Source organism: Lagenorhynchus albirostris, chromosome 4 (assembly GCF_949774975.1).
Source record: "Lagenorhynchus albirostris chromosome 4, mLagAlb1.1, whole genome shotgun sequence".
Lineage (NCBI taxonomy): Eukaryota > Metazoa > Chordata > Mammalia > Artiodactyla > Delphinidae > Lagenorhynchus > Lagenorhynchus albirostris.
Genome location: NC_083098.1, coordinates 128,839,360 through 128,852,985, shown reverse-complemented (window position 1 = coordinate 128,852,985; position 13,626 = coordinate 128,839,360). Strand labels below are relative to the sequence as shown.

Here is a 13,626-nt window from a genome sequence, read left to right as displayed (position 1 = left end):
TATTGAAGAGGCTCTCTTTCCTCCATGTATGTTCTTGCCTCCTTTGTTGTAAATTAGGTGCCCATATGTGTGTGGGTTTATCTCTGGGCTTTCTATCCTGTTCCGTTGATCTATATTTCTGTTTCTGTGCCAGTACCACACTGTCTTGATTACTGTAGCTTTGTGGTTAGATTATGTTTTAATAATTTCCGAAAGATGGTGACGTATGCAATTCTGTCCAGAGAAGTAGTCTCAGTGAAGCAATGTTAAGAAAATTTATTCATAGTTTTCCCCTTGAAGCCAGCTAAACCCATATTGATAATACTTGGAATCTCCTTTACCCTGACATAAAGAGTCACCTTTGATAACCTTTCAAAGGTGGGAAACTATTATAAGTGAAGAGGCAAAAAGAGGAGAAAACACAGCTGAGTTTAAGAAGGCATCCATAAAGCTGCCATATATCTAAGGGTATGCAAAAATCATCTAAATCTCACACTTCCTTTTTCTGAATTATATGGAAAGCAGTCGTGTAGCATAACCATCTCTGAGCCAAAATACAGACACTTCTTTGGAAGTTACAGTCTCTAAGGACTACAGGTCTCTCTCCCCTGACTAAATGTTCCTTTTCTTTCCCATTCTCACTACTCCTTGTTATTCTTTTATTATCTGCCTTCCTTTCACCTCTTTGCCTTCTCATCCCACACTCATGTCCACCCGTCAGGGCTTTCGACAGACAGAGAAAATAGTGCTTTCACAGCACTGACCCAGAGACTCGGAGCTCTGAAAGGGCAGGAAGTGAAGCTTATTTCTGTGGCAGGGTCACTTAATTTACCCTATTCCATGGTGTTCACTATATTCTTTCCATAGAGGCTTTGAGCTCAAAGTACTGGCCTTGAAATGGAAAAAAAAAAAAAAAAGACAACGTGTTCCCTAGTGAAAAACACTTGATTTTTTTTCCGTTTCAGACACCTATGACTATTTTATCTTATCAATGGCCTGTAAGATCCAGTATCTCATCCCTCAAACTGCCATCACTTAGATGCTTCACGGAAGGTTCTCAGCCACCGTGCAGTTTTCAACGTTCCTTTAAGAGTGCAGGAGGCATGGTGCCGAAAACATGTGAAGGTCATTACCCCAAGGGTTGAACATTCTAGGATATAGATATAGATAGATTAATGGAGGACAGCTTGGTGACAGGTTATTAAAGAAGTATTTTCGATGTGCAAATGCTATCTGAAGCTATTTTGAGAAACAGAATATTGGACAGGATGGATTCCATGTCTAATCCTTCAAATGTCAGTGGCAAGGAAGCTGGTCATTTATTAAGCTGAAATTTACTAATTTCCTAATTCTGAATCAATGATGCACTTTTTTTGCAAAAAAAAAAAAGCCATTTTTTTTTCTCCATGCCTCAAATTTCCCCTCTTTAAAGCAGAAAAACAATTTCAACTTATATCACAGTAGGACTGTAAGGAAGAGGAAAATGAATGTAATCCAAAAGCAAGATAGCATTTTATAGCAGGAAAATACTCTAGGAATCATCTGACTATACACACCTCTCATTTTACAAATGAGAAAACAAAGACTGTAGCCTAGGTCCCATCTGCTAAGCCTAGATTTGGGTGCCTTGAGTCCCAGTCCTCGCTATTCTATGTAACATGCTGTACCTGGTAACACTGAAGCAGTTCTATAGTATTTGATGTGTACCAAGCACACTCAAAGCGTTTAATCCTCATAGTAGCAATATTAGATAGGCTTATTCTCATCAGAGAGGCTAAGTAACTTCTATAAGATCACATAGTGGTAGAAACAGTAAGTGGTAGAAGCAGTGTTTGAACCTAGGAAGTCTGGTTTCAGATTTATCCTTTTAATCACTACACTATCCTGCCTCTTTTATTATTAGGGAAAGGATCTGACAGGACCACGCCTGCTTAGGGTTGAACTTCAATTTTCCTGTTAAGGATAAAAAGGGATTAGAATGACGATTAAAGCATACACATTAAAAACCTGCTGAAACCTGTAGACAGGTTGTGATGAGGCGCGAGCTTCGTTGTTCTTCCTCTGGCTTGAGCAGTTCTTCCAGGTTTTGAGTTCCTGCTCTGTAAAGTGGGCTGCAGATCCATCTGGTAACTTTGTGGAAGGCCATGGTAATGGAAAAGCGGCACAGTGAAGATGATCAAGCAAAACTAAATTAAGACAGCATCATTAGAAAATTCAGAGCAGATAAACGGTCTGAGCTGTGAAGCAACATGAGACAGGACCTCATGGTAGAATGGACAGAGTCAGCTCATGATGCAATTCAGACTTTAGATAGTTCCTTTTGCAGCTGAGGAAAGGCCGTCTTTAGTGGTGCTCTCCATCTTTCCCTGAGAGCTCTGCATATATTGGCAAATGGTATCCCACAACCCCAGTAGAAGAAATCGCTATTACCTCCAGCTCTGATTATTTTCTGTACTTGGATAGCAGACTTCTTCCAGCAGGAAATGTTTAAATTGTTATGAAAACAGTGTTGTCCTTGCAACTTGGTTACCTGTTTTTTGCTTCTTGACTGTTCTTTTAGTGGATATGAAAAGGCCACAAAGCTTTCCTTAAGATCGGATAATTTTACAGATTATAATTTTTTAAAATAATGAGTTATTATTCAGGTATTACTGCAAAATTGGTTCCTATGTCTTCTTCAAGAATAGAAAATAGTCTCTTTTATTTCTGATCAATGGAGGATTGGCCATCCTGTGTTGCACCAAATCTTACAGAACAGTCTGAACTGACGAGTAACATGAGGAAATTTCATCTAAAAAATTGTATTAAAAGGGGAGCTTTATATGGAAACAGACATGGATAACACTTCTTCTGGATGCTATAATAAAATATTTCATTAGTCTTTCAGGAATGGAAGGCAGATGGATATTTAACTGACACTCTGCATAGAAACCAGAGACTGAACATTTTATTAATTTTATCAGTTGCATGGTACCAACTTGAATGGAAACCAAAGATTGAAGTTTTTATTCATTTTATCTGTTCCCTTATGAGGGGAAAAGGATTAACTGCAACTGTTCTTTATCTGGATTTCTGATATCTGAAATGGAAACTATTCTAGTCTGTGTAGCCTTTAAACAGTCTCTCCTCTTCTTGTTTATTTTAGTTGGTGACATGATTTTTGCCCATCAAATCAAGTTAATTAATCATTTAAGGGGAAAAAAATTTAAATTCTTTATACATCATTTTTAAAGTATGATTTTTGGAAGCCCAGAAATTCTGCTGTGCTAAATGTTACTCAGTTATTAGACATATACAGTATCTCAGGACATGTTGGAATGAGGGATTCTATTTTCCTCAAGTGCACCAAATTAGATTATCATCTGATTAATTTTCTTAATGGGCTAAAATTTTAGTGAAAGCCATAGAAGTGGAGCTGGGGGTTGCAAAAGTAAGGCCCTTTCCCGAAGAGATGGCCATTGACACCTAGACTGGAATCAATGGGCTAGAAATAGAGCTCCGTTCAGTAGGTAACAGGGAATGCTGACAGCTGACTTCCTCATACTAGTCCATGGCACTATATAAATATGCTAGTGAAATTAAAGTTTCACAGATTATTTTTAGCAAGGTGTTAGTTCCAGTAGCCTGAAAATTTTTCTCTCAGGTATTGATATTCTGCAACCCTTGAGAATTCAGTTACATATAATCAGACATTTCTCTCTCTCTAGAAGCTCTGCAGGACATTATAATGTGCCCTTCAGACAAACAAGAAAAAATACCCTCCATGTTGGTACCTATCCTTCTCTTTGCCTTCACTATGAACCATCATTCTCAAACATAAATGTGTATCAGGAATACCTGGAGAGTGTGTTAACACAGATTGCGGGCCCTCAACGTCAGTTTCTACTCAGGACACCTGGGGTGGGACCTGAGAATTTACACTTCTAACACATGTCCAGGTGCTACTGAGGCTGCTGGTCCGAGGACTACAATTTGAGAAGCACTGTCTCCAATGAGGCAATGGATAGTAAATCAGACAGGTTATTTTCATACATAGTCAATCTTCTATGCCAAATTGCCACTTAATTTAAAGAACTTTCATTGTAGAAATGGTTTTGTTTGAGCTTCAAGAAAACTATTGTTCATCTGTACAAGAAAGATTCTTTTGATTCTTTAGTCTTTCAGCATTAGCATTTAGCCAACATCTCTTAATATAAATCAATCACTGACATGCACACCATTTTCAGAACTGTCTCCTATGGTTGTACAGGTTGTAGAAGGTACTGGCTAAGCGGGTAGGTGGGAGCAAATCCAGCCGGTATCGAACTGAACAAAACTTGCATCCAGGGCTTCCCTGGTGTCGCAGTGGTTGAAAGTCCGCCTGCCGATGCAGGGGACACGGGTTCGTGCCCCGGTCCGGGAAGATCCCACATGCCGCGGAGTGGCTGGGCCCGTGAGCCATGGCCGCTGAGCCTGCGCGTCCGGAGCCCGTGCTCTGCAACAGGAGAGGCCACAACAGTGAGAGGCCCGCATACCGCCAAAAAAAAACTCCAAACAAACAAAAAAAACTTGCACCCACCTGGGGGCTGCAACTTCCTACCCAGAGGTAGGGAGACTTTTTCTAATTCACAAAACCCGTAAACACTTTCCATTGAATTAAAGCACATTCTCTGCATTAAACTCTAAACCTCTTGGTCTTAGAATGACTATCGCAAGCTCTCCATGCAATGCAAAGACTTCGTAGTGGGTGTGCTGGATCTTTGCCGAGACTCGGAAGAGGTAGAAGCCATTCTGAACGGAGATCTGGAATCAGCAGAGCCTCTGGAGATGCACAGGCATAAAGCTTCACTGAGTCGTGTCAAACTTGCCATTAAGTATGAAGTCAAAAAGGTGAGTGGCCTACTTTCATCCAGCTCCATATTAGAATAAACATGTAATATCAACTATGCCATAATCCCAGGAAAGATTTTAAAATAATAGCAGTAATAGATGTTATTGATAAGAAGATTTATTTCACTTCATGAAAGAGATTAAATGAAGTATCCTGGTAAAGTTGTGAGCCAAGTATCTAGCTCCGATCCTTTCCACTTTTTATCCATTTTTGGACCTTGGATAAGTCATAAAACTTCTTTAAATTTCTTTTTCCTCATATAAAAGGAGAATAATACCTCTTATCTGTCTCAGGGTCTTGGTGGGATTTCAGTGGATTAAGATATGCAAAAGAGCTTTGTAAACTGCTCATTAAAATGCATTTAATGATAATAAAATCTGTTACTTGTAAACATTTCTGTAAGGCACTGTTACTTACATTCGCATGTTAATCTTGCAATAAGCCTTTGTTATTATCCATTTCACCTATAAAATAAGTGTTCGATGATGAGATTTCTATTCTATAAGGAAACTGAGGTTCACCAAGCTTAAAAGACGTGCCTAAGATCACACAGCTACGGAATTTTATGCAGTTGCCAAAAAAAAAAAAATTATGATTACTTTTTTACTCTGGTTACTGCAGATAGAACAGTTATGTATTATGTGTTTGCTACTTGTATGGGCCTTTGAAATAATTCATGTAAATTGTAGTTAGGACGTTTCACTTATAATAAAAATCTCAGTTATCCAGAATCTAATCGCTTATACATATTTTATACAACTTAAATTTTTGCTCTTTAAATCACAAAGAAGTAAGCTGTTGTCGGGAATAGATCTGGTTTCATGAACTGGTCAATCTATGGAATCTTCTCTCCTTCCTGCAGTGTGACATGGTGCATAAGAGGGCAGGCCCTGGAGCCAACTTGTAAGGGTTCAAGTCCTGACTTGTCTTCTGTGTGTGACAGGGCAAGTCACTTGATCAGTCTAAACCTCATTCTGCTCGTTGGTAGTGGGGACAACTACTGTTTCGGTTGTTTTAAGGATTACGTGAGCTAATGCAAGTAAAGTAATTAGCACAGGCATAGTACATGGTGATTGCTCAATAAGTGTTAGCTAATCACATTTCTGCATTTGAAAATGCAGAATGATGGCTCTTAAACAAGTTCAGCTCTTAGTCATCAACGACATTTCGTGTTTATTGTGCTGGTTCTGGTTCTTAGTGGTAGACCATAGCCAATTTAAACAGAAAATAATTCAGTAAAGGATATTAGGAGGCTCACAGAATCATTAGGAGAGGTGGAGGAACAAGCTTATCTAAGCTGTGCTTGCAGAAAGCTTGCCCAGAACCAGGCCCAGAACTGACCTGGTAAGGGAGTTTCTGTGGCCCAAACAGAACAATTCTGCCTCTGCTGCAGATGGCCAGCTCCCCACCAACAGAAAGGATGTGCTGAGTGCTGAGTGCTGCCTGTTATAAAAAGCCTCTTCCAAATCAGAGGTGTGCACATATGCCTCTGACCCGTGGAACCTAGGCCAAAGTTTGCACCCTGGTAGCGAATGAGGATGGGGGAATCTCTCTCTCTCTCTCTCTCTCTGTGTGTGTGTGTGTTTCTATGTGTGTACACACACACATACACAGTTCTACCACAATGTAGAAAACTTCCACATTGTAGTGTTCACAAGATTATAGCCAGCCATTAATGACAGATCTCCCCTCTACTTAATAAGATAGTGAAATGTGAAGATTCTCAGTAAATGCTGAGGTAAAATAACTTTTCAAGGAAGTGTCAGTTACAAGGTAAATGAATTGGATTAACTGCCCTCCTCTCAGAGTATTCTTGCTAGTTGAAGTTTTGCTGTATTGGAAGAAAATGATAGTTTTGCATAAGATTGATATTAAACTGTTTTTAGAAAACTGTCTGGACATTTATTCACAGATCTTGCAATAGGCATCTCTCCTCTTTAGCACCTGAGAGGAGAGAATTGATTTCAGTTGTCACTGGTTCTTTATCATTGCTTTGAAAGTGTCGTATTAGCAGAGACAGCTCATCTACAGATGTGCTTCTGTTAACCAAACTGTCTTGCAGAGTGAATGTCTTCTTGCATGTTGATTTTAAATAAATTGATGTGTAGGTTACAATGTATGAGGTGTCAATTAATAATAAATTTGCTATCCGTCAACTATCAGGAAACAACAACAACAAAAATGTATTCGGAACTGAAAGGAGATTTATGACTTTGCAGGTATTTCTGGTTTTGTCTGTTTTATGCTATAAAAGGAATATTAGTTAAAATATTTGATTTGGAATCTTCACCCCATAACTGTATATAAGAACTTTATTCTGGAATGCCTCCCCCAAAAGCCCTAGTTCCTCTTTCTTTCTCTCCAAGTCTTCCTTCATTCTTCACTCAATACTCACCCATCTCCATCTAGCAAGGATCAAAAATACCCCCACCCACTTCTGCTGCTTCCTTTTTCCATCATCTCGTTTCTAGTCCCCAAGTAAAATAACCTCTTGGGTTATAATGATTCATGAACCCTACCCACTGTGACACTGAAGTAGCCCATAGCTATATGCATGGCATTGGGATTTCAAAATACTTTATATGTTATGGAATTCCCCCCCTAATAATATAATAAACTTGTATATGTTCAAATCAACCCATAATTCCACCAAGGAAACCAATTTGATTAATGTTAATTTGTTTAGGTCCCATAAGAAACTCAGGATGTCTCTTCTGCCATCTGCCCAAGATCTACCCCCAACTCTGATTCTGAGTCTGTTGGGTTCTTTCTGGGCTCAGGTCTTCCCTAGGAATAACCATGAGTTCACCTTAGGCCTTAGAGGCTCAATGACAGTTAATGAAGAAAATGAAAATATAAAAGATCTGAATAGGAGAGGTCTGAACATGAATTTAATGTTTATGTGGGAAAGGATTTTTTAATATAAAAGCAGTAGAAGATATAAAAAACAAAAATATAAATTGTTTGACCACATGCAACTTAAAACCTCTGTACATCAGAAAGATCATAAACAAAAAAGGTGAAGGGCAAACTGGGAACATTTTTTTCTATACTATAACTTACAGAGGATTGATATTCTTAATATCCAAAGTACGCAAACAAATTTATAGGGAAAATTTCCAGAGCCCTGTAGAAAAATAAGCAAAAGGCTTGGATAGGTAATTCACAGAAAAGAAAATTCAAATGGCTAACAAACATATTTTAAAATTTCAAACCCTCTAGTAATAAAAGAAATGCATGCTAACATACAGATACCATCTCCTCTCACTCAAATTATTAAAGAATAAAAAATTACAATTCTCAGTGCTGTTGGTGAAATGAGCAATCATACACTACTAGTGGGGAACAAACAATAATGTGTCTTCTATCAGGGAGTGGATGTTGAAGCTTATTCATCCCAGATTCACTTCTGAGGGGTCTTTAAGGTAAATAATAAAACTGGAAAGATAGTAAATGTTATTACTGTTTGTAGAGTTACCCACATTATTCTACAAAAGAGAATGGAATAGAGTGGAGGGTGAAATTTGGTTTTTTGAAAATAAGTACAAGAAAATTAAATTTTAGGCAAAGCATTCATTATTTTCCAATTAGAATAATGGACTATTTGCCCTCCAAAAGTCCTGAGCTCTATTTATGACTGTACCTCTATCTTCTCTGACTTGAGGATGAATATCAATCCACTCCCCCCATAGAAGTAACGGGAGTCCTACCTATCTCAAGTGAGCTTTCTCTATTGTAAGAAAACCCCTGACAGAGGTAAAAGATACTAGCACTGGATGGATCATCAAATCTGGAAAACCGAGCTCTTGAGAAAGAGGAAATCCTTTCCTGAGTTCTTCCTCCTTGCTCTATTTCCTCCAGAGAGAGATTAGGTTTAACCGTAGAAAGATCATCTAGAAACGAGACATGCAGCAATATAGACACATAAAATTATCCACTGTGTAGGCAGAAAGTGTGAAAAGAAAGCCCAGAAAGTGAGCAGTACAATGAAAGAGTGGTAAATCCACTGCAGAGACTTTGGCGTGCATGTGGCAGCCGGCACGGGAAGGGGTCCTGCACTGTAGGGCTTCTGCCATGTTTGTGCTCAGGCACCTGAAAGGTAACAGTCGGTTAGCTCTTGGTAACAGCATTTTGCACTCAGTGGGTTTGAAATCCAGAAAACGTGTACAATGTAAGTTTTCAGGGGGTTAAAAAAAATTTTTTTTTTATTGAAGTAGAGTTGATTTACAAAGTTGTGTCAGCTTCTGCTGTGCAGCACAGTGGAGTTTTCAGTTTGTATTTCACAATTCAAAGAACTTTAAAAAGAAGATGAATGATCTAGTTTTTATTCACAAGAATATTTTCTTTTAAATATTGTAAACTGTGGCTCAGCAATGTCATTAAAAACAGAGTGTTCCTACCATGTTTTTGTACAACAGTATTCCCATGAAGATAGTTCTTGGAAAAGCTAATTTGATAAAAAAAAACAGTGTAATTTTTTTAGGTTGAAATTTATCAGCTGCCCTGATTGGTGGTTCAGTTTACAATCTGTCAGTCATTTGGTAGGGAATAGAGTTTGTTCTCTATGCTCCAGTCGTTTTGTTCCATTGAAAGACTGAGATTTTCTTGTGTGTCAAGCATTTTCCCTTTATATCAGAAAACCTCAAATAAGGGTATTATTTCTGTAATGGTTTCAATTTGTTGGTCCACTGAAGTTAAGAAACAGCATACAAATTTTATCCAGCTGGCCGTGACTGGTGTGGCAGCATAAGGACATTTTTTAGGAGGTAAATCAGTTTTAAGAGATAAAGGTTACTGCCCTATTTTGAAGTCATTGAAAAGAGCAAAACTCAGCTCCTAGAAGGATTAGCTCTTTTGCCCTCACTTGCTACTATTATACTGGTTTTATTTTCTTTTTTAAAATGTTCCTTGTGTACTTGTATTAGGATTTTAAATCATTGGAGGAAAATATCTATTTGCGTTTGCTTTCCGTGGATTAAATGCCATATGGTGCCGTATCGTGATCTCAGTTAAGAAGAGGGTAGAATTAATGGTATAGGAGATATACCTGTTAGGTTGAATCTTAAAGTGTAACAAGTGAAGTGCAAACACCATGATTTTGGCTAGTATTTAACATATATTAAGTGTCTGCACTGTATTGTACAAGTCACACCAGGTCAAAGATTGATCATTGCATAATGCCATATGGAAAGGATTGATTTCCACCAAGTCTTTGAGGGCCTTGTAAACTTTATACAGTATAATTAATCCCATAAAGCATTTAAAGATTCAAATTTAAAGATTAGCTCAAGGAGGAAGAGCAAGAAGACGGAGCCATACTACATTACTATTTCTGTACTCAAGAGTTTAAAACCTGAGAAAGGCTGGACAACCACAAAAGGGAAGTTTGTCCATCAATTTCACAGGGACACGTGTCCAAGTGTCTCTTAACTTCATGCGGATTTTCTGTTTTACAGAAACCCTTGGCCTATAAACAAGTGCGTGTTGGCTTCCCAAGTGGTAATCTGACCTGATGACAGTGTATGCTCTACCTGTAGGTTTCTCTGAATGCAACATTCCCATTCCTAAGCTGAGCCTAGCTGGAGTCACAGGACTGCCTTTTAGTTACATCTCTCCAACTTCCCACAAATGCAGATCCTCCAAACACCAAGACATTTGGACCAACTTTCAAATTAAGAGTATTTTAAATGCTGATTATTTATCTTGGCAAGCATATGGAATCCAAGTCTCCATTATAATAACTTCTTCACATTTATGCAGAGCTTACTGTGTGCTCTAGAACAGGGACCACTTATCACTTACTGCAATACTGATGTTCCCGTTTTGGTTTTCTTGTACCAAATACCTTCCTGGCGTGTAGGAGGGGCTTATGACATTTTGAAGAATGAATGAATGAATGAGACAGGCATTTAAGAACCGTAGAACGGGGACTTCTCCGGTGGTGCAGTGGATAAGAATCCGCCTGCCAATGTGGGAGACACAGGTTGGATCCCTGGTCCGGGAGGATCCCACACGCCGCGGAGCAACTAATCCTGTGTGCCACAACTACTGAGCCGGTGCTCTAGAGCCCGTGAGCCACAACTACTGAGCCTGCGTGCTGCAACTACTGAAGCCTGCATGCCTAGAGCCCGAGCATCACAACAGAGTAGCCCCTGCTAGCTGCAACTAGAGAAAGCCTGCACGCAGCAATGAAGACCCAATGCAGCCAAAATTAAATAAAATTAAATCTTAAAAAAAAAAAAAAGAAGAAGAACCGTAGAGGGGATGAAGATTCTTAACACAAAAGGAGGGGTGAAGCAGAAAGATATTGATCCAATAGAGTACAGGGGCACAAGTGGAAGTTTGGAGAAATTCTCAGTAAGACTCCTAGGAAATTGTTACATAGACCCCAGGAAGCCTTCAACCTTGATTTTATTTCATCATGAGTTCAAATAATGACTGCATTGATCTTGAAATACTGTTTTCAAAAATCAGAACTTTGGAAGAGTGACAGAATCTTGAATTTGGAAAGAAGATCTAATGTATACTTAGCCACTAGCAATGACCCATGAGCCTCAGGACCTGGGATTTTTATAACTAAATTAAAAGGAACTTACAAGATAAAATATGTTTTTTCACATTGAACTCATCGAGCAAGAAAAAAATAGCATCTTCCTTTTAGTACTTTCAATCTCCCAAATCCTGCTGTTCATTTCCTTTGTATTATTGGGAAAAAATTCAGTTAAGTATTTCAAACCTGATATTTGTAAACTCATCCTCACCACCTCTGTCAATGGATTGTCAAGTTTTCCTTCTGCACAGTGGTGGCAGCTGTCATAGCAAAGTCAGTGGACTTCCCAGAGGGTGGGTGCACACTGGGGAAAAGAGTGAGAATTTGAGGAAAATTGTGTCTCTACTGCCCAACCTGGGAGATGAGGTTTTATTTTTGTTTTTTCTTTTCTTTTTTTAAAAAAATTACAACAGCTGATGGTAAACTCTACACCACTAAGTGGAATCCTGTTCATTTCCTTGAAGAAATAAGTAAGCTATTGGTAAATAGCCAGGTAACTTGAGGAATTGTCTAGAGTTACTAAGAAACATTCAGCTCATTAACTAGAACTTGATTAAAGTTGAACCCTTTGCTTAGTGGGAGCTGCGGCTGCTTCCTTTGCCTCTCAGAATTTGCAAAAACATTTCATGGGTACTTCCTAGGAGGTTCTTTGTTGTTTATAGCATTTTATAGAAGACAGTTATACCTTGATTTTTGTGTTGCTAAGCACTCTTTTTTAAAAATATGTTGACACTCATCGCTGATTTGTGAATGACCCTGAATGATTCCCAAGCTTGGGCAAAGTGCAGCTGGCCGTTCAAAGAAAGGCATATCCAGCTGCAGATAGGCACCTTTTGACGTGGGGCCTTTTCGCATGGGCCTGACTACAAATATATTCTGCTACCTTAATGAAGACAGGACCTTAATGAAATCCCAGTCCTTCTCTATAGATGTAGGCAGATGACTTAGCTTGTGTGTTTTTCACCTGTGATAGAGGAAACAACAAAAAGAGTACAGATTACTAAAATAGGATGGACATGATATTTGATGCCAATTCCTGGAAGCGGAGCAAACGTGGATCAAGCATAACACTTGGAGGTTCATTGAGTTTTTGCAAATCTTTTGCATATTTGCTATGGTAGGGCATACATCCACATAGGACATAACATGTATATATTTTTCATAGATGTATCATTTTAGGAGTTGCTCATGAAACAGTAACACTTCTCTTTTAGCTATAGTATCCAGTAAACCAAATAACTATTTTCTTTTCCATTTTGAACTGAATGCAAGTAAGCTGACAGATAGCAACGTGGGACACGTTTCCGCAAAGGAAAGCGTATGTCACCCAGATTTCAGAGAGGAGTCTGTAAATACAGAGAGAAAGAACTATGATTAAGGACAACATCAGTTTTGCCCTCATGTTTCCACTTTAGTTCTTGTAATAGTTCTGAAGCAATTTTGAAAAACAAAGGGAAAGTAAAGAATATTACCAGAAACCTTCCAGTGCCTATATCCAGCGCCTAATATCTTTAGGATGCACATGCATTCGGTAGCCCAGCTGTCGACAATGGCATGGTAACCTACTTCTCTTTCTCCCTCTCTCTCTGTTCCGACCAACAGTTTGTGGCTCACCCCAATTGCCAGCAGCAGCTCTTGACAATCTGGTACGAGAACCTCTCAGGCCTGCGGGAACAGACGGTAGCTATCAAGTGTCTGGTGGTTCTGGTCGTGGCCTTGGGCCTTCCGTTCCTTGCCATCGGCTACTGGATTGCACCTTGCAGCAGGGTACCGGCTTTTCCACCTCTGTTTCCTCTGTGGTTGGTGTACCATGTCCTTTGAGGATGAAAAAGGAAAAAGCTTCCTACTTAAGGCTCTTATCAGTTTTACCCTGAATGTTAATTGACTCAAGAATACGAATTCTGCTTTTTAATGACTGGATTAGTTCAAATAAGGGATGAAAAGAATTTGGTACTAGTGGGATAGATCATATTTGCAGGCATATAATACTTAGGCTTTTAAGATTAAATCCCCATGGTAAGCAGGAGGAAAAGCTGCTTAAGTGAAGTAGCAATTGTACCGATTCTATTGCCAGCTTAATAAATAGTCTACCAGGCTGGCCTGTGGAAGAGGAAGAGCCCTACTGCAGTGGTTCCAAGAAACAGTTAACCTGAGAACTGAAAAGGCAGCTCGGTTGAACCTGTCAAAAAGATCTGAGGCTGGGTGTATTAAGCTAGGTTCTGAACAG

General features: G+C 39.0%; 1 protein-coding gene across 1 annotated transcript in view; it reads left to right on the top strand.

Annotated features, from left to right (window-relative positions):
• Positions 1-13,626, top strand: part of TRPC3 (transient receptor potential cation channel subfamily C member 3) — an 80,680-nt gene that overhangs the window by 23,993 nt on the left and 43,061 nt on the right. Inside the window, exons 3-4 of the mRNA XM_060147426.1 lie at positions 4,660-4,848; positions 13,002-13,166. Coding sequence (XP_060003409.1) covers positions 4,660-4,848; positions 13,002-13,166 — 354 coding nt within the window. The remainder of the gene's footprint in view (positions 1-4,659; positions 4,849-13,001; positions 13,167-13,626) is intronic.